At 36.5% G+C, this 26534-nt stretch overlaps 1 protein-coding gene across 3 annotated transcripts in view; it reads left to right on the top strand.

The window, feature by feature from the left end:
* The window catches only part of TRPM7 (transient receptor potential cation channel subfamily M member 7), a 114409-nt gene extending 96633 nt beyond the window's left edge, over nt 1–17776 (top strand). For 2 of the 3 annotated variants that reach the window (XM_077881073.1, XM_077881072.1), the window contains exons 32-39: nt 1359–1409; nt 1506–1571; nt 2192–2475; nt 2618–2700; nt 2837–3042; nt 7007–7058; nt 7161–7267; nt 16285–17776. In XM_077881073.1, coding sequence (XP_077737199.1) covers nt 1359–1409; nt 1506–1571; nt 2192–2475; nt 2618–2700; nt 2837–3042; nt 7007–7058; nt 7161–7267; nt 16285–16415 — 980 coding nt within the window. In that variant the 3' untranslated portion in view covers nt 16416–17776. Of the gene's footprint in view, nt 1–1358; nt 1410–1505; nt 1572–2191; nt 2476–2617; nt 2701–2836; nt 3043–4786; nt 5583–7006; nt 7059–7160; nt 7268–16284 lie in introns of those variants that run through there. The other variant, XM_077881074.1, reaches the window with a different exon arrangement.
* The last annotated feature ends 8758 nt before the right edge of the window (nt 17777–26534 follow it).

The following is a 26534-nucleotide window of genomic DNA, read 5'->3' as shown; positions in this document are numbered from 1 at the left end:
AGCTTTACCTCCTATAGGCATGCCTGTACTCTTGTTCATTAGTTTGCAGTCTTGGTTATATATTTCAAGTATTTGTGGAGAATCACTTTATGCTGACATATCTACAGAATTAGAATATTTTGGAGTGAGGTCTGGGTAGGTACACATTGAAAAATCCTCTCAGGTGATGCTGATTTGTATTTATTATATGTTTATATCTTATATACTAATATATTAATAACAATACATTTATATATTATATAACAAAATATTATATAATGTATCGAGGAATGCTGATTTGTATTTATTATACGTTTATATATTATATCATATACAATATATTTATTTAAATTAGTATTGAAAACTGCTATTCTATTCATGCTGAACCACTTGCAGTTTCTCAGGTACAGCATGCACTTTAATAATCCCATGCCTTTGCAAATGTTGCCCTGACCACATAACTACCTTCAAAACTACTATCTTGGGATCCCTGGGTGGCGCAGCGGTTTAGCGCCTGCCTTTGGCCCAGGGCGCGATCCTGGAGACCCGGCATCGAATCCCACATCGGGCTCCCGGTGCATGGAGCCTGCTTCTCCCTCTGCCTGTGTCTCTGTCTCTGTCTCTCTCTCTCTCTCTCTCTGTGTGACTATCATAAATGAAAAATAAAAAAATAAAATAATAAACAAAACTACTATCTTTTCTTTCTTTTCTGAGACATCCTTCAATGTTTCTTCAAGCAGGAGGCATTTGGTATCCCTCCTGTATAGTCCTATGATGTATACATCATAAATATATATATATATGTAGTCTTATTATATACATATATGTATATATAATGTGTATGTTTTTTACTTACTACACATTAAAACTGTTGACGGATTGCCTTCTCTGCAAGGCAATATGTTCTTTTTCATTTATATTTTATAAACTTAACACATAGCTTCTTCTTACTACAATTAAAAAGTAAAGTCCTCAATACATTTAGATATGGAGCAGGGGCTCTTTGGGGTATGTTTTACATTCCAGAGTTCATCTTCCTATGGTCAGCTCACTAAAATGGTTACTTGGCTACAGGCCCCACCTCCTGAAGGTTGAAAACTAAAAGATATTTTTCTTTTTGAGTAAGGAGTATGGGAAGAATACAGTTTATGACAGGAGAGTGTCAAACATCATGTACTTTTTCCCTTTCAGGTATCTGAGTGCACAGTTAGGACTGATCTGGCATAATGAAAAAGAGTAATATACAGCAAGCATGTGATGAATATATTTTATTGTATTTTTCTGTATTGGTGAAGAGAGCTTACAAGAAGGAACTTAGGATGAAATTTATGCTACATTAGTATTTTTAAAAGGGTTTCATTTGTTTATTTGCATTTTAGGTCTTGCTTCTCCGTTTAAACCAGTTATGGATACAAATTACTATTACTCAGGTAAGTACTGTTAACAACAAAACATTAACAATATTTTGAAAAAAAAATATTTTGAGCTTTTAGGGATTTCATTATTTTTCTCTCATTTTTGTGCAGCTGTGGAAAGAAATAATTTGATGAGATTATCCCAGAGCATTCCATTTACACCTGTGCCTCCAAGAGGTAAATCCAAAAAGTAAATGAAGGGGGAAATAAATTTTTTGTTAATAATAAATTAATAATTTTTATTTTTATGACTTTTTATTGATTTTAGCTTTTATATAGGACATGGGTGATTTTAGCTATTGTATAGAACATGGTGACAGAAAGAAGGGTCTCATTAAGAAGTGTCCATTTTATGTAAATTTTAATTAGCAAGAGTCAGGTATGGTTTAAATAGAAGAAAGAATAATCAGAAGTATTAGATATCTCTATTTCTAGCATATCCAGAAGTAATAGTGTATTTCTCATTGAAAAAGGGTCTGAAACCATTGTCTAGTAAAGAAAGCATAGATAAATTGACATTACAGGATTTGTAGAATGGTTGTTTTCTTAAAGTTTTTCTTGAAGATGTTCATAATTTCAAAAATGCTTATCATTACTAAATGTACATGAATTTAGAGATATTAGTAGATTCTAGATTCCTGAACATTTGTTGCCCTTAAACTTCCTTTATAAAATTACAACTTTGTCCAATTCATTTCCTATTTCTTATTTAACAAAATATTCTTGCCAATTTTTATTCTCTTTGTCATTTTAAAGAGTCATAATTTGACCTCAGAATGTGTTCATTCATCTTGCAGGTGAGCCTGTCACAGTGTATCGTTTGGAAGAGAGTTCACCCAGTATACTGAATAACAGCATGTCTTCTTGGTCACAGCTTGGCCTCTGTGCAAAAATAGAGTTTTTAAGTAAAGAGGAGATGGGAGGCGGTTTACGGAGAGCTGTCAAAGTACAGTGTACCTGGTCAGAACATGATATCCTCAAATCAGGCCATCTTTATATTATCAAATCTTTTCTTCCTGAGGTGGTTAACACATGGTCAAGTATTTATAAAGAAGATACAGTTCTGCATCTGTGTCTCAGAGTAAGTGCTAGTGAATGCATAACAGTGGAGCATTATTTAAGGTTCATGTTTTCACTTCTAAAGTATGTTAAACCAAATAAGATTTTAGTTTCAGTTTTCAACAGGGTTTTTTTTGTGTATGTGTATTTTTGTTGTTCTATAGGAAATTCAACAACAGAGAGCAGCACAGAAGCTCACATTTGCTTTCAACCAAATGAAACCCAAATCCATACCGTATTCTCCAAGGTAAATCTTAAAATTTTTCTTGAGATCCTTTGGTTTTATATGGATAGCATCCTCTTTTGACTTTTATTATTAATGCTGAATATTTAATTATTTACCAACAAAACTGCTAGTAATGTCTGTAACTGTTTTTCATAAGGTTCCTTGAAGTTTTCCTGCTGTATTGCCATTCAGCAGGACAGTGGTTTGCTGTGGAAGAATGTATGACTGGAGAATTTAGAAAATACAACAATAATAATGGTGATGAGATTATTCCAACTAATACACTGGAAGAGATCATGCTAGCCTTTAGCCACTGGACTTATGAATATACAAGAGGGGAGTTACTGGTACTTGATTTACAAGGTAAGTTTATTAAAGTTTTGCTACGGTGGAATTGTACAGTAGATTCTCACCTATTCATATGTTATAAGCGATATACCGAAATCCATTAATTTACACATAGGTAAAACCATGGGTCAGGGGACACCTGGGTGGCTCAGTGGTTGAGTGTCTGTCTTTGGCTCGGGTCATGATCCTGGGGTCCTGGGATCGCATCGGGCTCCCCACAGGGAGCTTGCTTCTCCCTCTGCCTATATTTTTGCCTCTGTCTCTGTGCCTCTCACAAATAAATAAATAAAAATCTTAAAGCAAAACAATAACAAAAAAACAACTGTGGGTCAGTAGAAGCTGTTAAAAAAGCAAGTCAATAACCATTAGCATATAGCCATCAGGGCCCTCCCTGAATGGTGGGATCTTGTTATCTTAATTATTGTTTGGATAATACATATTTTGATAAACAAAAATACATGCAATCCACTATTTTTTTTATTTTTTAAAGATTTTATTCACTTATTCATGAGAGACAGAGAGAGAGAGGCAGAGACACAGGCAGAGGGAGAAGCAGGCTCCATGCAGGGAGCCCGATGGGGGATTCAATTCTGGGACCCCAGGATTACACCCTCGGCCAAAAGCAGGTGCTAAACTGCTGAGCCACCCAGGGATCCCCCCCACTATTCTACTTTTAGATGTGTATGTAGCCTCAGTCTTTTAGAATTATAAAGACTGTTTCTTTGTAACAGTAACAGGTATTCTGTTATTCCTGGTGTTTATATTATCTACTATTGTGAACTAAACTACTTAAATATTTAATGGATTAAAACAACCATTTTATTTGCTTACAGTTCTTTGGTTTCAGGAATTTGAAATGGGCATAGTGGGGATGGCTTATTTCTGCTATCTCCTCTGAGGGCTTGAATGGCTGGAGAGTAAGTATGGACAGCTTACTGGAGTCAGATGTCTGAGGTTTCTGTTCTCTGACATCTGAATCCCTCAGTTCTCTGCATGCGATCTCTCCGATGGCTGATTAACGGGACTTTCTCCTAGCATGGTAGTTTTGGGTAGTTAGACTTTACATAGCAGCTAGTTTCCTACAGAGAGAAAGCAGAAACTCTGAGGACTAAGTCCAGAACTAGCTCAGATCTCTTCCTCCATATTTTACTGGTAAAGACAGATAATAAGGACAGCCCAGATTCAAGAGGTGGGAATGGATTCCAGCACTTCTTGAGTAGAATAGCATGTATATGCAGGGAAGGAAAAACTGATCATAACCATTTTTGTAGACAAACTCTCATACATAGAAAAAGGAAGTTGTGGTGTGGAGAGGGCAAATTTGCTCAGAGTAATGTCTGAAGCTTCACAATAGGGTCAAAGGAAAATAAAACTGAGCAAGTTGCCAACTCTGCCTGAGGTACTTTCACATTATAGCTTCTATAATTTTTTTTTTCCTGAAGAGCAGCCTTAATTTCAAATGTTAACACAGACCAGATTTCAAAATCACATAAAGAAAATTTTTTAGAATGTTTATCACTTGATAAATTTTTTTGTTATATACATAGTCACAAATATAAAGGATTGTGCTGAAAAGTAAATGGCATTGATTCAAGCTCAAGAAAGAAAATCTCTGTAAAAATAACTATCCTTTTTTCAGTAGTTCATCATTTTACATAAATGATTTAGTATATATAGTGACACCGATGTAAAATGTTAGACAAGTCAATCCAATTAAGTAAAAGGGATCTTAAAGTTTATTCTTTTTTTTTTTTTTAAGATTTTATTTATTCATGATGGACATAGAGAGAGAGAGAGAGGCAGAGACACAGGCAGAGGGAGAAGCAGGCTCCATGCAGGGAGCCCGACGTGGGACTCGATCCTGGGTCTCCAGGATCGTGCCCTGGACCAAAGGCAGGCGCTAAACTACTGAGCCACCCAGGGCTCCCCTTAAAGTTTATTCCTAAATAAGCATCCTTTATCTTCAAACATGCATAGGAGATAAAGCCAAACAGATTTTGTCTGAACTATTAATTTAAAAGATGGGAGTTAGTGTGCCTGGCGGACTCCTTTGGTATGGCTTGTGACTTTTTTTATTTTTTAAGATTTTATTTATTTATTTGAGAAAGAGTGAATGAGAGAGCACATGGGTGAGGAGGAGCAGAGGGAGCACGAGAAGCAGCTCCCCACTGAGCAGGGAGCCTGACCAGAGACTTGGATCCAAGACCCCAAGATCATGACCAAGGCAGACCGACTGAGCCACCCAGGCCCCCCAGGGCTTATGACTCTTGATCTCAGTCAAGTCCCATGTGAGAGTAGAGCTTACTTAAAACAAATAAATAAAAATAAAAGATGGGAGTTATTTTCACTAAGGAAAGTAGTGCCGTTCTTTACATCATTAATATGTTCCTGAAGCCATTTTTCATAGGAATATTTGACACAATTACTGCAAACAAGTTAAACAATATAGAAATATATAAAGAACGGTTTTCCCATCTTTACTATTTCTCTACTTTTATGAAGACAAATACACAAGTAGAGGCTTTTTTTACCTTTTAAATTTTTTTTTTTTTTTTTATTTTTTTATTTATGATAGTCACAGAGAGAGAGAGAGAGGTGCAGAGACACAGGCAGAGGGAGAAGCAGGCTCCATGCACCGGGAGCCCAACGTGGGATTCGATCCCAGGTCTACCAGGATCGCGCCCTGGGCCAAAGGCAGGCGCCAAACCGCTGCGCCACCCAGGGATCCCTTTTTTTTTTTTTTTTTTTAAAGTGGAGTAGAGCAGGAGAGAGATCTTTAGCAGGCTCCATGCCCAGTGTGGAGCCCAAGTTGGGGCTCCATCTCACAGCCCTAGGATCATGACCTGAGCCAAAATCAAGAGTCAAGACACTTAACCCACTGAGCAACTCAGGTGCCCCCTTTTCCCTTATTTTTGATTATTTTGTTTTATGTTGTGATTTTCCTCTACTGGGATGATGCCGTGTGTGTGTATGTGTGTGTATTTCACTTGTTCTTTTTCCAGCTATGTCATGGGCATCTTTTGGGTCGTTACTGATAAATCTAAGTTACTCCTTTTAATATTTGCATAATATAATATGGAGGAGTGACATAATTTAGTCTTTTTTTTTTTCCTTTTTGCTACTATAAACAATGCTGCAACAAACATACTCATGTATTGCTACTTTTATGTCCATATTCCTGAATTGGCTTAAATTAGAGATGGGTACAATTTTAATAGCTACTGCTGGGTTCCTTTTCCACAAGGTTATAGGAATTCATACTTAGCACTGTATGTGAATGCCCATTTCTCCACAGACTCTCCAGTGTCGAATAATCTTGTTTTAAAGAAATGATTGGTTGATTTATTTTAGAGAGAGAGAGTCAAGCAGACTACAAGAGGATATATTCATATGTTAGTGTAGCAGTTTTAAAAATCCAAAACACTTTTAAAATGACCTATAAATTATGCTTTCATGTATCTAATTGTTCTTTGCTACGTTGAAAAAGGGAAAGGGAAACTGGGTGGCTCAGTTGGTTAAGCTTACGACTCTTGATTTCAGCTCAGGTCATCTTGGGTCATGAGATCAAACCTGGCATCTGGCTCTGTGCTTAGCCTCGAGCCTGCTTAAGGATTCTGTCACCCTCTTCCTTGCTCTTCCCCCTGCTTGCACTCGCTTGCTCTTTCTGTCTTGGTCTCAAATAAATACATAAATCTTAAAGAAAAACAGGGAGATCATGTAGATCTTTTACATACGGAGATGTTTATTTGCAACTTTGTCCCTGTTGTATCAGAAGCAGTGCCATTGGGAGCTCATCTGCCTATCTACCAACTTTGGCAATTTCATAGTCAAATTATAAAATATCAAGAGAAAAAAATACCCTCTTGAATAATGCTATATAATTAATAACACTACAAAATCTCTCATGACTTTTTATTACTCAAGTGTCAGTGTCTACATCAATCATACAAATTGTCTTTTTTTATATATACATATAAAGGTGTGGGTGAAAATTTGACTGACCCATCTGTGATAAAAGCAGAAGAAAAGAGGTAATAAGTTTTAATAATTTCGTTAAAATATTTTTATAATTTCAAATTCTACATTTCTATTTGCATAAATTGCCTTTTTTTTTTTTTAACTACCAATTCCAGATCCTGTGATATGGTTTTTGGCCCAGCAAATCTAGGTGAAGATGCAATAAAAAACTTCAGAGCAAAACATCACTGTAATTCTTGTTGTAGAAAGCTTAAACTTCCAGGTAAACATTTTCTTAAATAGTATAATGTATAAAATGTTAGCAAATTTGGTCACTACAATACTTTATTAGGCCAAGGATACAAATATATATAATTTAATAAGTGGATCTATGCTTTCTTTAATTGCTTATAAAAATACAAAATTGTTGATTTAATACGTATTTATTATGTGTCTTTTGGATGCCAAGAATTGTGCTAGGTGTTGACAATACATTAGGGAACCAGACAGATGTGATCTCTGCCCTCAATGGAATTTAGTCAAATTTGAATACAACAGGATTAATAGGGAGTTATAGGACTGTCATAAATGCCAAGTAGAAGAAATACAAAAGGTAAAGCAAATGCTACCTGGGGAACTAACAGATTGCCTGAAATTGAGGGTTAAATAGACTTTCAAGTTAGCCTGGAAGAGTTGGGGAAAGAGTATTCCATGAAGTAGGGAACAGGAACCACAGATAAATTCTTTCAGAATTGTAATTTCATTTTTATATTTAAAGAAATAAAATTATGATGAATCTTAAGTTATAGCAAAGACGAGTGGTTCTCACCCTTTGGTATGCATCAGCATCTCCTGTGGAACTTTTTAAAGATTACAAGTTCCTGGGATTCACACTTGAGCTGGGTTTTTTGAAGTTCTGTGATTATGACCAGTAATGTAATAGTTAAGAGCCTAGAGTTGGGAGCCAGACTGCATACTCCAGAAAATACCTGTATTATAGAGGTATAGTTTTGTTTGTTTGTTTGAAGATTAAATGAGTTGGTATTTATGAAGTACTTAGAACAGTGCCAAGCACATAGTAAGCATGTGAATAATGGTTTTTAACTTTTTAATCATTCATTGTTAGTGTACAGAATACCATTAATGTTTGTGTTTGTTTTTTGGGGTTTTTTTGTGTGTTCTATAACCTTTTAGACTCAATTCTAAGAGTTTTGTTTTGTTTTGTTTTATAAACTCCCTGAAATTTTCTGTGTAGATAGTAGAGACAGTTATATTACTTCCTTTCCAACCTATTTACTTTTTATTTCTTTTTCTTGACTTTTTGCACTTGCAAGGAATTCCAATACAAGATTGAATAGGAGTAGCGAAAGTAAAATCTGCTTTGTTCCTAATCTTAAAGGGAAAGTGTCAGTCCTCTACCATTAACATGATGTCAGCTTGTAAGGGTTTTGTAGATGCATTTTATTAAGTTGAGAAAATTTTCTTCTACTTGTTTCCTGAAAATTCTTACCCTGAATGGGTGTTTAATTTTGTCAATTTTTTTCAGCATCTATTTATATGGTTATTTGTTATTTCTTCTTTAATAGGTTAATAGTACATTGTATTACATCGATTTTTGAAATGTTGAACCAGTCATACATTCAGGACAAACTACTTTGTCATAATATTATCTTTTTTAATATAGTTGAACTCAGGTTGCTCATATTTTGTTGAGGCTTTTTATGTCTGTGTTCATGAATAACATTTGTCTACATTTGTTTTTCCTTGTACCATTTTCCCTTCTTTTGGTATCAGGATAATAAAGACCTTAAAAAGAAGTTAGAAGTGTTCATACCTCTTCTGTTTTGGGGAATAGATTATATAGAATTAATGCTCTCCCTGTTTTATTTTATTTTATTTTATTTTTTTTAATGCTCTCCCTGTTTTAAATGTTTGATAGAATTGTCTGATGAAACATCTCAGTCTAAAGTTCTTTGTGAAATGGTTTTAAATAAGTTTAATTTTTTTAAATAGAGGACTATTGGTTATCCATTTTTTTGAGTAAGTTTTTAGTAGTTTGTGTCTTTGAAAGGAATTGGTTTGTTTTATTTATATTGTCAAATGTATGAACATAGAATTATTTATATACTAATCTTTTTTAATGTTTGGGTTCTGATGAATCTTCTCTCTTATTATAGTAATTTGTCTTTTTTGTTTCTTGGTCATTCTGGCTACAATATGTAAATTTTTTTGTTTTTAAGATTTTATTTATTTATTCATGAGAGAGACAGAGAGAGGCAGAGACATAGGCAGAGGGAGAAGCAGGCTCCCTGTAGGGAAGCCTGGTGTGGGACTCAATCCTAGGACCCCAGAATCATGACCTGAGCCAAAAGTAGAAGCTCAACCACTGAGCTACATAAGTGCCCCTACGGTGTGTCAATTTTATCGATACTTTCAAAGAACAAGCTTTTCGTTGTTTTACTCTATTTTTTCTGTCTTTCTGCTGGTTCACATCTAGTTTGTTTTTTCGTTTGTTAAGGAAAAAGCTTAGGTTATTGATTTGAGACCTTTTTCTCTAACAAAACATTTACTGCTATAAATTTCTCTTTAAGCATTACATTGACTGCATCCCATAAATTTTGATATGTTTACTTTTGGTTTTATTTTCTTTAAAATATTTCTTCTCTTTTGAGATTTCCTCTTTGACCTAGGAATTATTTGCAGCATCTTTCTTAACACTCAATTATGTGTAAATTTTCCAGATATTTATCTGTTGTTGATTTTTTTCATTCCATTATAAGAGAGCATACTTTGTATGATTTCAATTTTAAAAGATTTTTTCTTAACTTAAAAGGATACAGTTTGTGAATGTTGCATATGCACTTGAAGAGAATATTATAATGTTGGATGGAATATTCTGTAAATGATAATTAAGGAAGGTTTTTAGTTTTTGGTAGTGTTGTTCACTACCTTTTTATTCTTGATGGTTTTGTCTCCTTGCTCTTGTTGATTGCTTAGAAAGGAGGTCTTGAAAGTGCAGTTGTGGATTTGTCTTTGTTACCTTCAGTTCTATCAGTTTTTTCTTCATGTATTTTGAAATTTTGTTATTAGGTACATACACATTTACAGTTATTATATATTCTTGGTGAATTTATTCTTTTCCTTTTATGTAACACCATGGTAATTCTCCTTGTTCTGAGAAATCCGTTTTGTCTAATACTAACATAGCTACTCCAGCTAATTTTTGATAAATGGTTTTATCAGATATCTTTTCCAATTTTTTTGCCTACACGTGTTAGTTATATTTATGTGGGCTCCTTTAAAAAAATGGGTTTCTGCTGAGTGAAGTAAATAAGTCAATTGGAGAAGGACAAACATTATATGTTCTCATTCATTTGGGGAATATAAATAATAGTGAAAGGGAATATAAGGGAAGGGAGAAGAAATGTGTGGGAAATATCAGAAAGGGAGACAGAACATAAAGACTCCTAACTCTGGGAAACGAACTAGGGGTGGTGGAAGGGGAGGAGGGCAGGGGGTGGGGGTGAATGGGTGACGGGCACTGAGGGGGGCACTTGACGGGATGAGCACTGGGTGTTATTCTGTATGTTGGTAAATTGAACACCAATAAAAAATAAATTTATTATAAAAAAAATTTAAAAATGGGTTTCTTCTATACAGCCTATAGTTGGGTTTTAGGTTTTTTTTTTTTTTTTTTTTTTTTTTATTTATTCACGATAGTCACAGAGAGAGAGAGAGAGAGGCAGAGACACAGGCAGAGGGAGAAGCAGGCTCCATGCAGGGAGCCCGACGTGGGATTCGATCCCGGGTCTCCAGGATCGCGCCCTGGGCCAAAGGCAGGCGCCAAACCACTGCGCCACCCAGGGATCCCCGGGTTTTAGGTTTAATTAATTTTATTTTTTTAACTTAACTATTTCCATTTTTAACTGGTGTTTCAGACATTTTACATTTAATGTAATTTTTTTTTAAGATTTTATTTTTATTTACTTATTCATGAGAGACACAGAGAGAGAGAGGCAGAGACGTAGACAGAAGGAGAAGCAGGGTCCATGCAGGGAGCCCGATGCAGGACTCAATCCTGGGAGTCTGGGATCACACCTTGAGCCGATGGCAGACACTCAACCACTGAGCCACCCAGGCATCCCCAGTTAATGTAATTATTGATGTGGTTAGATATAGATCTTGTTTTATTGTTTTCTGATTGATAACTCTTATTTTTTTGTTTTTTTATTTTGTTTATTTTTGGTTTCCAGCCCCCCTTCTGTTTTTTTTGCATTTTTTTTTATTATTATTTTTTTTTTATTGAAATTCAATTTGCCAACATATAGTATAACACCCAGTGCTCATCCCATCAAGTGCCCCCCTCAGTGCATGTCACCCAGTCACCCCATCCCCCGCCCACCTCCCCTTCCACTACCCCTTGTTCATTTCCCAGAGTTAGGAGTCTCATGTTTTGTCACCCTCTCTAATTTTTCCCACTCACTTTCTCTCCTTTCCCTATAATCCCTTTCACTATTTTTTATATTTCCTGTATAAGTGAAACCATAATATGATTGTCCTCCAATTGACTTATTCACTCAGCAGAATACCCTCCAGTTCCATCCACATTGAAGCAAATGGTGGATATTCGTCATTTCTAATGGCTGAGTAATATTCCATTGTATATGTATACCACATCTTCTTTATCCATTCATCTTTCGACGGACACCAAGGCTTCTTCCACAGTTTGGCTGTTGTGGACATTGCTGCTATCTGTTTTAGTATTCTTTTTTTTAAAGATTTTATTTATTTATTCATGAGAGACAGAGAGAGAGAGAGAGAGAGGCAGAGACACAGGCAGAGGGAGAAGCAGGCTCCATGCTGGGAGCCCAATGTGGGACTTGATCCCGGGACTCCAGGATCATGCCCTGGGCTGGATCGCTGAGCCACCCAGGCTTCCCTGTTTTAGTATTCTATTTTGTATCTGTTTAGTTTTTTAGTGGTTGCTCTTAGTTTTTCTTATCAAGCATGTGTGTGTTTTGTTTTCATGCTTGAAGGATATTTTTACTGGATCTAGAATTTTTTTTTTTTTTTTTTAATGATAGAGAGAGAGAGAGAGAGAGGCAGAGACACAGGCAGAGGGAGAAGCAGGCTCCATGCACCGGGAGAGAGAGAGAGAGAGAGAGGCAGAGACACAGGCAGAGGGAGAAGCAGGCTCCATGCACCGGGAGCCCGACGTGGGATTCGATCCCGGGTCTCCAGGATTGCGCCCCGGGCCAAAGGCAGGCGCCAAACCGCTGCGCCACCCAGGGATCCCTGGATCTAGAATTTTAGGTTGATACTACTTTCTTTCAGGGCTTAGAAAATGTTGTGCTGCCTGGGTGGCTCAGTGGTTGAGCATCTGCCTTTGGTCCAGGATGTGATCCCAGGATTGAATCCCACATCAGGTTCCCAGCAGGTTCTCTTTCTCTCTCTCATGAATAAATAAATAAAATCTTTAAGAAAAAAAGAAATTGTTCTGTTGTCTTTGGCCTCTGTTTCTTTTGATGAAAATTTCACTGTCATTTGAATTGTTCTTCCCCTATATGTGATTTGTCATTATAATCTTGCTCCTTTCAAAACTTGGGTTTTTAGCAGTTCGATTCTGATATGTCTAGTTGTAGCTTTCTCTGAGTTTATCTTGGTTCAGGTTTACTTAGATTCTTGAATTTACAAATTTATGATTTTTATAAAATTTGGGGAGTTTTTAGCTGTTCTTCAAATATTTCTTCTGCATCAATCTCTTTTCATTTGTTTCTGGAGCTCCCATTATAATAAGAATATTAGACTTTCTGATATTTCCCAGGGACTTGAGTCTCTGGGTATTTCCTTAAAATTATTTTTTTATCTGTTTAGACTGGATAATTTCTGTTGATCTATCAAGTTCACTCTTTCCTTATTCTTCATTTCTTCATTATGCTTTTAAGCCCATACACTGGATTTGTTGCTTCAGTCATATTTTTCAGTCCTGTAACTTCCTTTTGGTTCTTTTTAAACTGATTCTCTGCTTAAAACTTGTTTTTCCATTCATCTCAGGTCTGTTTGCCCTGCTTCATAGAGCGTGGTTACAGTAGCACTGTAAAGTCTTTGATGATTCCATCTGAGTAATCTTGAGGTTGGCATGTTTTGTCTTTTTCTTTGAGAGTCTTTGAGAGTCCAGTAATTTTAGAATGTGTCCTGGATATTTTGAATACTATGAGATTCTGGGTTTTACTAAAAATTCTCTAGAGAGTGTCAATTTTTGTTTGTGTTAGTAGACAGCTCAGTTAAGCTCAATTTACAAGTCCCAGTCTACCTTTGTAGCTGTGATTCCAATGTCAGTTTGATTTTCAAAGCCTTTGCAGTATTTCTCAGATCTCTTTGACTACGTGTCAAACATGGTCAAGTCTGGGGACTGAGTGGAGGTCTGCACCATAGTTTAGTCCTCGAAGCCTATTCTGTGCTATCTTTCCACATGTGTACCACTCAAGGGTGAACTTGGGATTTCATACACAAATTTAAGGTATCCCTCTCCATTTTCTTCCGTTCCATGATTTGTGATTGTTATGGGCCTCTTTTTGAGCAGGATGGAAGGGTGGGGGACAGATGGGGTATGCTGATTAGAAACCCAGGATTGTGGCCTCCCTGTACTGTCATGCATTTCCTTCAACTGAGTCCATTTCTGATGCTAATAGCAAGGAAAAAGAAAACAAAAAAAACTTTTTGGATCATAAAGATACCCATTTTTTTAGTTCTTGTGGTCCCAGAGAAGGGTTTTTCTCTTGCTCAGCTGCCACCACTCCCAAGAGTGCCTCTCCATGACTGGAGCTTGTTTTAGGTAATAGCCAGAAGAGCAAAAAGCAAAAAATAAGAAGGAGGGCATTCCCCCTCAACACTCTCCATCCCACAGAGTCCTCCTTCCTGATCCTCTGGCTAGAAAATCTTAGAGCTTTTTCTATCCATGTACATTTCTGAGATCAAGCTATCTATAAGTCTAACCTAGAAATAAGAGAGTGAAAAAAAAAAAAAAAAACAGGAAACTTACCATCAATCTAAGTCATTCCTTAAGTTTTGATCCCCTTCCTCATTATTTCTGCTCCTACTTTTCAGGACTCTCAGATAGTGGCTTTATGTTTATGTGAAGGGTTTTTACTTGTGATCTGTGATAGAGTATGCTTAGTCCATTTTAGCCAGAACTAGAACATAGCAGTGGTGAATTTAATAGGAAGCCCAGATATAATTTTTATTTGGTTATTATATAACATAAGTTGTATGTAATTATATACTGTATATAAATTATACAATACCATTTGGATCCAATGATATTTTAAGTATAGTATATCTATTTTTAAAAATTATTAATATAATCAGGATTTTGTAGCTTGAAAGAGACCCTAAAAGCAATCCAGTCCAAATCTGTCATTTTCCAAAATATATCATTAGAGGTCAGATGATCTATGGTTATACCATAAGTTAACAACATTTTCGGGACTTGAATTATAATTGGGTTTCTCTCTATTGTTCTTCGTGTACAATACAGCTACAAGTTAATTTGCATTCCCTAAGGCCATAGTGGCACAATCTTGAATTCAGAATTTATCAAAACTTAACTTGTTAAGTAGCAAATATGTATTTAGATCATTGGATACAGGCTACCACTCAAAATGAACAGTTCATATTCTGGGTTTTATTTTATATGGAGATAAAAAGAAGTATAAGAATATATGCAGGACTATGGTTAGTTTTAAGTAAAATTTGATATTACTGCATTGTTTTACAATTCTGCAACTGTTGTCTGTAATTCCCAAAATTATTTCATCCTGTCCCATAGGTATAAATGTAATCTAAATACTGATAGTATCAAATTTAAACTAAAGACATCTCATGCTTCCTGAACTCTTGTTTGTATACTCAGTTTCCTGCATCTCTACTGGGATACTGTGGATCTTTATAAGTAGTATGTCCATTCCAGAACTCTGGAGTCTCATTTACCACCTCTGCACTTCCCTATCTCATTAAAGTTTTTACCCAGTTGTGCAGGCTCAAAACCTAAAAGCTGATCTGTTTTTCTTCTCTCACCTTTCTTAGCCAATCTGTCAAATTTTGTCCACTCTGATTCTGAAATCTTCCTAGAATTCGTCCATTTCTCTTAATCTTCGTTGCCACCATTCATTTCCTGTGTTCTTGCCAAATGCCCTTAACAAGACTTCAAGTGACAGAATAGTCAGTTAAATTTGGTTATGTTCTTCCTTTAACACTGCTTGATACCTTCTGCTTACTACCTTACCTTAGCTTGCATCTCATAGATCAGGGGTCAGCAACTTTATAGTAAAAGGCAAGGTAGTAAAATATGGCCAAATGGCCTATATCACAGCTACCTGGCTCTACCATGGTAGTACAGAAATAGACATAGACAATCTGTAAACAAATGAGCATGGCTCATTCCGATAAAACTATTTACAAAAATAGGTAGCAGGTGGGATCCCTGAGTGGCGCAGCAGTTTGGCGCCTGCCTTTGGCCCAGGGCGTGATCCTGGAGACCCGGGATCGAATCCCACGTCGGGCTCCCGGTGCATGGAGCCTGCTTCTCCCTCTGCCTGTGTCTCTGCCTCTCTCTCTCTCTGTAACTATCATAAATAAATAAAAATTAAAAAAAAAAATAGGTAGCAGGTGAGATTTGGCTCACTGACTATATTTTTGACAACCCTGGGCCATTAACTGCTGCTTGACCCCATTTTCTAATAGTCTTTCCATCAGTTACTACATGCAAGCATGCAGTCTTCTTGTTATTTTTAGGAAACGGCACATCTGTTTCCTTTTTACAGTCTTCAGTTAATCTTCCCTCTGCCTAGAACACACTTCCTGGAGCTTTGAGTCATTTTTCAACATTCAGGTCTCTACTCAAATATTACCTCCTTTGCCTCTTCTGCTCAGCCTTGTCTAAAAGAATCTGCTTACATACCATCTCCTATCTGGCCCTCATCATACTGTTTGCTTCAAAGCACTTTATTACTACACAATTCTGTTAATTTTCTATTTGTGTTTTTTCATCCAGAAGAATATAAGCTCCATGAGAGCAAGGACCTTATCTGACTTGCTTATTGCTCTTTCTACTCTTACATGAGTTACTGACTTATGGTCAGAACATAATACTTACTTTTCAATGAATAAATGATTTCATTTTTATGTATGTAAATTTGAGACTTTAGAAGAAAATTGATTTAGAAAATGTTCTTAATTTTTCATTTCTATGAAATATTGACTGTTTTTCCTTTCCTCTTTTTTTTGTGGTTATGAATATAGATCTGAAGAGGAATGACTATACACCTGATAAAATTATATTTCCTCAGGATGAGCCTTCAGATTTGACTCTTCAGCCTGGAAATTCCACCAAAGAATCAGAATCAACAAATTCTATTCGTCTGATGTTATAATATTACCGAATCATTGATTTAGCCTGCACCTAACAAAAATGTTACCTTGTCATTTTTCCTTCAGGAGGAAATTGGTAATAGAGAAAAGTGTGTGCAAATGAATATGCTAATTCTGGCACAGTTAAAAGGTCAATATTCTTTTGGCCTGTTTAAAGTAGTCAGTCAGGAACTCCCTATAGGATACAGCTGGCAGCTGTTAAACTTTAAAGGTAAAGGAAAATTAGTATTTATAACTTTTTAAAGGGCTCTTTTTAGCAGAAGATTTCATTTGACTTTGTTCTGATGAGGGTGATACCCTCGCTTATGTGGTGCAATACCATTAACCAAAGTTAAGTGTCTGTGCAGATTTTATTGGCAGCTGGTTTACTGCCGTTCAGCTAGTGAAATGAAGAAATCACTCAGCCTTTTGGTTAAATGGTGGACGTCTTCCTCAGTGTGTTTTAGTGTGTTCAGTGATGATGTCACTAGTTCCCAGCTAGATGCTTGTTGGCCATGGGAAAGGAGGTGACTTGTTATTCTAGATCCATAGGGATACAAGAGCCCTGAGCTGAAAACCATTTTCTAAGAGGGACTTATGAATCAGGATTAGGCTTCATATTTAAGGATGGAGCTAGTTTTTTTTGTTAAATAGAGCCCAAATTGTGCAAAAGTATTAGTGTGTTGGTTTTTTTTTTTTTAAACATTGTTTTATCAAGTCCTTGTTAAGTAGAAGAAAGCCATGGTAGACTGGTATAACCTAAATATATCAGAGGAGAAACTTAACTTGCTATTCAAGAGAAGTTACCTTGTAAAAAGAGTTAAAGTGCTTTTTTCCTATCTATATCTAGTGACAACCTGGAAGCTACATACTTCTCCAAAGATTTTATTGACCAGTATATCAAATCAGAATGTAAACATAAATTCTTTCATATATTTAAAATTGTGTAGGAACATCTGAACATGAGTATTGTTTGTGGTACTTATTTAAGAAACTGAGTTGGATTATCATTATGTGATGTCGGGAGATTGCAATGTAACTTTATGCCAATAAAATGTAATTTAACTGCCCCAGATATTGTTGAATACTCAACAAGAAAAGCTTTCATCTTACTAAAGTTTTATGCTTTGATTTTTTTTGTTTGTTTGTTTGTTTCCTAGGTACTAATTTTAATTTTTATTTAGGAAGGAGCAGTGTAAATCTTACTTGTATTCAGTAGTGTATCTCATAGATACAGACAAGGCAAGAAGAGATAAGCTGTTTAAATAGTGTTTAATATTAAAGGGGGGGAGAAAGAAAAAGTGTATTAAAGATATTATACTATATACATTTTGTATATCATAAAATCTTTAAAAGAAATTAAATAAATTTATTCTTGTTTACAGATGTTTAGTGAGTTGAATCATTCTGAAAAATTGTTTTCACAGTGTCAGTTTTTTTAAATAAACCATTTTGTACACCTAATAACCTTTTCACCTGCTGCCCTGTACCCCCCACCCCCCAAGATTTATTTATTTTGAGAGCGAGCGAGCATGTGTGTGCAAGCGTGGGCAGGGGCAGAGGAAGAGAATCTCAGGCAGACTCCCCTCCCTGCTGAGCACAGAGCTTATAATGTGGGTCTTGATCCCATGACCCCGAGATCATGACCTGAGCCACCCAGACACCTCCTCTCTTTTTTTTAATCTGTTTCTTGTTATGTCAGAATATGGGGATACGGATTTTGTTTAATATAAAACTGTTTAATTTCATGTTGATTATTTTCACTAGATAATAATAGTGAACTTAATATATACCAGGTATTACTTAAGTACTTTACATATGTTGACCCATTTAATCCTTAAAACAGTCTTATGAAATAGCTATTATTATCAGAAACTTATTTTCTATTAGAAAATAAAAGCTTTAGGTAAAGTAACTTTCCTAAGATTCTTATAATTAGTGCAGCTCTATTCTTATAATTATAGCAGCTCTAGGATTCAAATCCAGGAAGACTCGCTTTTGTGTAGTCTCCTGAGCCTCATGCTATATTGACTTTCAAGGATAATGATGATTGGTTTCTGTATCAGTTCCTGGTTGCTTTTCTGAAATAAATCTCCATAACTTTTCTTTGCTAATTCTGGAAAGTAACAGTCTATCTGAAAACCACATTTCTCATTCCAAAGAACTGTGATCTTTCTTTAGGTTACTGAATTTCATCATTATTACTCTAGTCCAAAAATGTCATTTGCTTAATCTCTTTAATATTTTCTTCTCAGTCTCATCCTACTGAGAACAAAGCTCTATCTCTTTACCAAATTACTTCTTAAAACATCTGCAGATGTTCTCTGATAATATGCCTTCCTCAGTCTGGTGATATGAGCCATCATTATTTTAAAAGTAATACATGTTGGTTTTATCGGAACATAAGGTGAAGATTTTAAATCTTTTTCCCCCATTAGAGGAAAGGCCCCTTCAGATTTTTCACTACTGTAACACCGAACACCTTGCATAGGCACATGGCTTGTGATAGGCACACCAGTAAAAAACCATGTTTACTGCAATACCAAACTTTCTCTTGAGAAAGATAAATGATAGTGATACAGTCTTTGTCTAAGTGGACAATCAAGGCAAGAGTACCCAACAAATAGTCACCTGTCATTCAGCTCAAGTAATTACTTGAAAAAAAAAAAAGGATGAATCTAGGGGCAGGGATTTTTGTGATCCTCCTTATTTACTTGATCTGCTTTCGTTTCCTACCTAGATTTCACACAAAGTATCTAAAGTTGACCCTCAGATCTTTCACAACTAGCAATTAAATGCTCAGTAATTACTGGAGTGAAACCTCTCAACCACTGTGTGTCTCTGAAAACTTGGTCTCTGTTACCAACTGAGAGCTGTCTTACTTATTTTTGTATTTCCCCTAGTGCTTTACTGGCATATGTAGCATAGAATACAGATGCTCAATAAATATGTGTTGAAGTACCACAGAATAATTCTAATATTAGACCATTAGCGAGCTTTTTCTTTTTTTAATAATAAATTTATTTTTTATTGGTGTTCAATTTGCCAACATATAGAATAACACCCAGTACTCATCCCGTCAAGTGCCCCCCTCAGTGCCCGTCACCCATTCACCCCCACCCCCTGCCCTCCTCCCCTTCCACCACCCCTAGTTCGTTTCCCAGAGTTAGGAGTCTTTATGTTCTGTCTTCCTTTCTGATACTTCCTACCCATTTCTTCTCCCTTCCCTTCTATTCCCTTTCACTATTATTTATATTCCCCAAATGAATGAGAACATATAATGTTTGTCCTCCGATTGACTTACTTCACTCAGCATAATACCCTCCAGTTCCATCCACGTCGAAGCAAATGGTGGGTATTTGTCGTTTCTAATGGCTGAGGAATATTCCATTGTATACATAAAGCACATCTTTATCCATTCATCTTTCAATGGGCACCGAGGCTCCTTCCACAGTTTGGCTATTATGGACATTGCTGCTATAAACATCGGGGTGCAGGTGTACCTGGGTTTCATTGCATCTGTATCTTTGGGGTAAATCCCCAACAGTGCAATTGCTGGGTCGTAGGGCAGATCTATTAGCGAGCTTTTTCTTACGTAAAATCTCAAGGTATGGTTTTGAACCTTTGAAATCGTTTTTCTTCTGAACTCTTTGGAAATTCCTCAAAGCAGAGTTGCTAACTGGGGTCCATGATTCTGCCCTGGTGGTCATGGGTGTTCACCATAAATAGCACCAATCAGTGCTTTCATGTGCTGCCCCACCCAACACTTAGCTCTCTCCTTTACTCTTTTTCTCAGGATTTCTATGCAATCTGCATCAATGGAACTTTTCTATCATCTTATCATATCTAAGGCATTTTAATAAAAATGCCTTAGTATGTGTTTCTAAAATCTAAGAACTGTGATATAGTCACACCTAAGAAACTAAGTTTATTATCAGAAAATGTCATTCTCAAAAAAATTTTTTTTACAATTTGGTTCAGTCAGGACCCAGTTGAGATTTATTACACATTGCAGTTGCTTAACTTGTCTTTAAAGTTTCAGGGATCCCTGGGTGGTGCAGCAGTTTAGTGCCTGCCTTTGGCCCAGGGTGCAATCCTGGAGACCGGGAATCAAATCCCACATCGGGCTCCCGGTGCATGGAGCCTGCTTCTCCCTCTGCCTGTGTCTCTGCCCCTCTCTCTCTCTCACTGTGTGCCTATCATTAATAAGTAAAATAAAATAAAAAAAAATTTAAAAAATAAAAAATAAAAATAAAGTTTCAATATACAGTCTTCTGGCATTTGCCCACCACCACCACCTAGTTTATTTTTTAAAGAACCCAATCATTCGTTCTAAAAAGTTTCCCACATTCAGGGTTTTGCTGATTATTTCCCTTATGTGCCATTTTACATGTTTCTGTTTCTTGAATATGCCATAAACTATTAGGTTTAGAGTCTTGGTCAAATTCAAGATTGAATTTTTGTCAAGAATATGTACCTCGATGGTGGTGTATACTTCCATTAGGAAACATGGTGCTGGTTGTCTTTTTTTTTTTTTAATTTTTTTTTTTACATTTTTATTTATTTATGATAGTCACAGAGAGAGAGAGGCAGAGACACAGGCAGAGGGAGAAGCAGGCTCCATGCACCGGGAGCCCGACGCGGGATTCGATACCGGATCTCCAGGATGGCGCCCTGGGCCAAAGGCAGGCGCCAAACCGCTGCGCCACCCAGGGATCCCACTGGTTGTCTTTTTGATGGTCATTACCTAGATCTATTAATTAGATCAGTGATTCGTGCAATGGACCACCAACCCTGAGGGTCCCCAGGGCACTGTCAGGGAGCCCACAGAGTCAAAACTTCTATAATTCTAAGATATTATTTGCCTTTTTCACTATATGGAAAGATTTACTGATGAGGCAAAATTCTTGATGGGTAAAACTGTTGGTATCTTGGCACAAGTCAGAGCAGTGGCACCAAACTGTACTAGTAGTCATACTCTTTACCCTCACCACAGTTTAAGAAAAAGAAAAAAGTCATCTAAAATGTCTGATCCGGGGGCCTGGCTGGCTCAGTCTGTGGAGCATGTGACTCTTAAGGAGTTGTGAAGTCAAGCCCCATGTTGGGTGTAGGGATTAATTAAAAATAATCTTTTAAAAGTAGATAAAATGTCTTTGATGTAATAATTTTTAATAAATCTTGACCCTTGGATACAGGTCTTTAATATCTGTGGAACAAAATGAGAAATACAAACACATAAAACTTGCTACATAGTGAAGTGCAATGACTGTGTTCAAGGAAAAGCACCTAATGTGAAAATGTGTCACTTTTTTCATTGTACATCATTTCTGTTTTGAAAGAGTGACTAGCGGACAAACCAGGGTTATTCAAACTTGAGGATTTGACTGAAGAGTAATAATACTTGTTAATGCTAAAATTTGAGATTTTAAGAGAAAAGTTGAATTTGGGGAACACTTGCCTATTAACACCAATAACATAACAGCTTCTCAATACTTTTCTAAAGAAATCAGTATTGATTTAACAACGGTTATTTTTGATAATATATCATAAAATACGTTAATGTTTGGAAATCTGCATAACCAGTTTTTTCCAAATGACGTGTACATGATATTATAAAGTGATGCATGTGTGAAAGGTGTACCAGAGTATGAAAAGATGATGAGATTTCAGATTCTGTACTACAGTTAATCTTTGGGAAACTACCACTTGTCCAATTTGGTTATTTTAAATAAGAATATCCACAGTTGGGATGCCTGAGTGGCAGTGGTTGAGCGTCTGCCTTTGGCTCAGGGCGTGATCCTGGAGTCCTTGGGATTGAATCCCGCGTCAGGCTTCCTTCATGGAGCCTGCTTCTCCCTCTGCATATGTCTCTGCCTCTCTGTGTCTTTCATGAATGAATAAATAAAATCTTAAAAAAAAAAAAAAAAAACCCTCATCCCCACAGACAGCTACAGTAATCAAGACAATGTGTTACAATATATGAATCGATAATTTATGGTAAGCTGATTTTTCACAAGGGTACCAAAACTACTCAATGGGGAAATAATACTCTTTTCAATAAATTGTACTGGAACAACTAGATACAAAAGAATGAAGTTGAGCCACCTGACTCCCACCATATACAAAAATTAACTTGAAATGAAGTGAAAACAAATATAAGAGCCAAAATGATAATACTAAAAAAAAAATGATAATACTAATACTCTTAGAAGAAAATCTAGGAGTAAACCTTTGTATCCTTGGAATAGACCATAGTTTCTTAGATATGACATCAACAGCAAAAGTAACCAAAGAAACAGTAAAGTTGAACTTCATCAAGATTAAAAATTTTGTGCTTTACACTATTAACAATGAAGAGACACCTCATAGGTTGGGAGAAAAAAAATTTTTTTAAAGATTTATTTTTTATTTATTTATTTATGATAGACATAGAGGGGGAGAGAGAGAGAGGCAGAGACACAGGCAGAGGGAGAAGCAGGCTCCATGCCGGGAGCCCAACGCAGGACTCGATCCCGGGACCCCAGGATCGCGCCCCAGGCCAAAGGCAGGCGCTAAACTGCTGAGCCACCCAGGGATCCCCTGGGAGAAAATTTTTGCAAGTAATATATCTGATAAAGGACTTTATAAAGAGCTTAACTAAATAATGAAGAGACATCCCAATTTAAAACTGGGCAAAGGATGTGAACAGACATTTCTCCAAAAACATATGAGTGCTCAATAAACACATGAAAAGAGTCTACATCATTAGCCATTGGGGAAATTAAAATCAAAACTACAATGGGGTGCCTAGGCGGCTCAGCGGTTGAGCGTCTGCCTTTGGTTCAGGGCGTGATCCTCAGTCCAGGGATCGAGTCCCACATCAGGAGCCTGCTTCTCCCTCTGCTTGTGTCTCCGTCTCTCTCTCTGTGTCTCTCATGAATAAATAACTAAAATCTTAAAAAAAAAAAAAAAAAAGAAAACCTACAATGAACTGCCACTTCACACTCACTAGGATGGCTAGAATAAAGATATGATAGGTGTTGGCAAGGATATGGAGAAATTCGAATGCTCATATATTGCAGGTGGACATTTAAGTAGTGTTACAACTTTGATAAACAGTCTGGCAGTTTCTCAAAAGGTTAAATATTAAGAGTTACCATATGACAACAATTTTCCCCCAAGTGTATACACAAGAAAATGAAAATATGTCTACACAAAACCTTGTGCATGAATGTTCATAACAGCATTTTTTATAATAAACAAAAATAATACCCAAAAGTGAAATATGATAAATCCATATTATAGAATATTATCTGTCAATAAGAATGTTGAACTGATAAGTCGTACATTTAAGGGCCTTTCGACTCTGTAGCTACTGTGTATATATACACTAATGCAAAGTGAAACTGGACAGACTTGAACTCCCATTCTTGCTCTTCCTCTTATTCCATGAATAACCAGCCAATTGAGCAAGCCTCTCTGATAATTCTGATCTCACATTGTTGTGAAGGTGCAGAGAGTTACGTACTCAGCACATAAAGGTACTCAAGTAATGGATTTGTTCATGCTGCCTTTCCTTAGGAATTCCAGTGAAGAGAGGAGTACGTGATGGAGAACAGAACATTCTGAGAATAATTTTTCCCTTACAAAGAACTTATCTTGTAGCCTCTTCTGTTAAGCAAAGTATGGTTGGAATATGAGCACATGCTTTTGAGATATGTGGATGTGTATCATTTGCATAGAAGTGCTTAAGTCTGTTCCATTTTCATCTTTTGAAGGCACTTTTTAGATGCACTTTAAGAAAGACACCTGGGTGGCTCAGTGGTTGAGCATCTGCCTTCCGCTCAGGGCGTGATCCTGGAGTCTCAGGATCTAGTCCCACATTGGGCTCCCTGCAAGGAGCCTGCTTCTCCCTCTGCCTTTGTCTCTGCCTCTCTCTCTGTGTGTCTCTCATGGATAAATAAATAAAATCTAAAATAAATAAATAAATAAAAGATTCACTCTAAGAATGAAATTAGAAAAAGGGATGTAAAAAGTAGCGTTGAGCACAAATGTAAAGCTAAAACATCAAGATAATTCAAATAAAGTAATCATAAGTGCTCAATCATAACACATGTAAGGGAGTCAAAACAATGGAAAATAAGAGTTGAAAGCACAGAATAAATCCAAGTGATCAATAGATTGAAAGCTATACGAAGGTAAAGATTTGTATTTTATTCACTATTAAGCATCTAACACAGTGATTAACTTGAAGTAGATACATAATAAATATTTTCTGGATTAATGAAAAAGATGCAACAACTATTTAGTAGGAGTTCCAGGTGCAAGACCTAGAAATGAGGAAATAAAGTATGTACTTCATGTCACAGTTTGGTAACTCTATAAATACATAGCAAAAAATAAGTTTACAAAAAAAAAAAGTTTACAAAGGGAAAAAAAAAGCAGATTAACAAAAGAACTCTCACCTGTCCTCACGTATCCACGAGGCAAGAAAGCAACATTATTAGGAGAAAGGGAAGACTTTGAACCCAGCCATGTGATGTCATTCCCAGAAAGTTCATCATTTTCTTGGAAAATGTCAATCAAGGATATACTCAAGCAAAAAGAAGGATAGGATCTAAATAGGAAGACTTGAGATAAAAGCGGCAAGCAATATTCATAAAATACTTTCTTGCAAATTTAAGTTGTATAAAATTTAAAAGTAAACTAGAATAAAACATTTTTAAATATTAGAAGAAGATTTAGGGGATGCCTCAGTGGCTCAGTGGCTGAGCGTCTGCCTTTGGCTCAGGGCATGATCCTGGGATTCTGGGATCGAGTCCCACATCAGGCTCCCTGTGGGAAACCTGCTCCTCCCTCTGCCTATGTCTCTGCCTCTGTGTGTTTCTCATGAATAAATTAAAAAATAAGTAAATAAAATAAAAGACGATTCAGGGAAAGATGGTACTTAAAGACACTAACAGTCTCATCTATTTGGGTGAAGTTACAGATATTAACTGACCAAAAAGTACTTTTACCTATGGGTAACCCTTTCTATCCTGTCTCACTATGTGATCTCAAGGAACTAAATAAATTTTCACACAAGTTCATTATAAGCCATCTAGAGCTTAAAAACCAAATAGGCTGGGATAATAATGATATCCCTTGCCATTCAAACTTTGAACCCAAATAGATTAAGATAACAAGGGCTACTTGTATATTTGTTGAAATATTTATAGGGAACAATCCAAGAATATTAAAATGATGTACAGCTTCTAGACAAGAGTCTGTGGGGAGGGGAGTTTTTAAAAGGTAATCCCAACGAAAGAAGCAAAAAAATAACCAGATTCCTTTCTTCCTTTATCCATTCACAATTTGGTTTAAAAGACATTAATTATTTGAGACCAATTTAGACGGGCCTTGGATTGTCGCTGAGCAGCAATGACCTGGTGTGAGGTGTCAGAGAAGGAGGATAAACATGAGGTGTGTGGAATGTAATGGAGTGTGCGGGGAGCGGGGGCAGCAGGAGGGCAGCAGGGGGTTGATCAGATACGGAAACATACAGAAGATAACGAAGCTGTGACACTGTAATAGCATGAGTACATCTAGCTTCTAGATCTCGGCTTCTAAATACTATTCTCCAAAAGGAACCAGGGCTCTTAGAGAAATGACTAACTTCAGGACTGGGGCAGGTATGTCTAGAAGATCTTACTGCGCCAAAAGTAGGGAAGTGTTCAAGGAATGATGGAGACATTCAAACAGGTGCAGAAAACATCTTGAAGAGCCCTCTGCTGGCTAATCTGGAGACAATTTTTATATCAAAAATAAATGATGATAACATTGTAATCCATTGAATAAAGTAGGAATTCATGAATCCACACTGATTCGAAGAATAAACAAATAAGGAAAAGAAAAAAACTTGTCTTTATAGGTTACCAGTTGATGAACGTAGGTGAAATAATGGCATTAGAAAATCACCGTTTGGGGCAACCTGGGTGGCTCAGTGGTTTAGCGCTGCCTTCAGCCCAGGGTGTGATTCTGGAGACCCAGGATCAAGTCCCACGTCGGGCTCCGGCCCCTTGCATGGAGCCTGCTTCTCCCTCTGCCTGTGTGTCTGCCTCTCTCTCTCCCTCTCTCTCTCTCTCTGTGTCTCTCATGAATAAATAAATACGATCTTTAAAAAA

Source organism: Canis aureus, chromosome 32 (assembly GCF_053574225.1).
Source record: "Canis aureus isolate CA01 chromosome 32, VMU_Caureus_v.1.0, whole genome shotgun sequence".
Classification (NCBI taxonomy): domain Eukaryota; kingdom Metazoa; phylum Chordata; class Mammalia; order Carnivora; family Canidae; genus Canis; species Canis aureus.
This window is presented reverse-complemented; position numbering and strand designations above follow the sequence as displayed.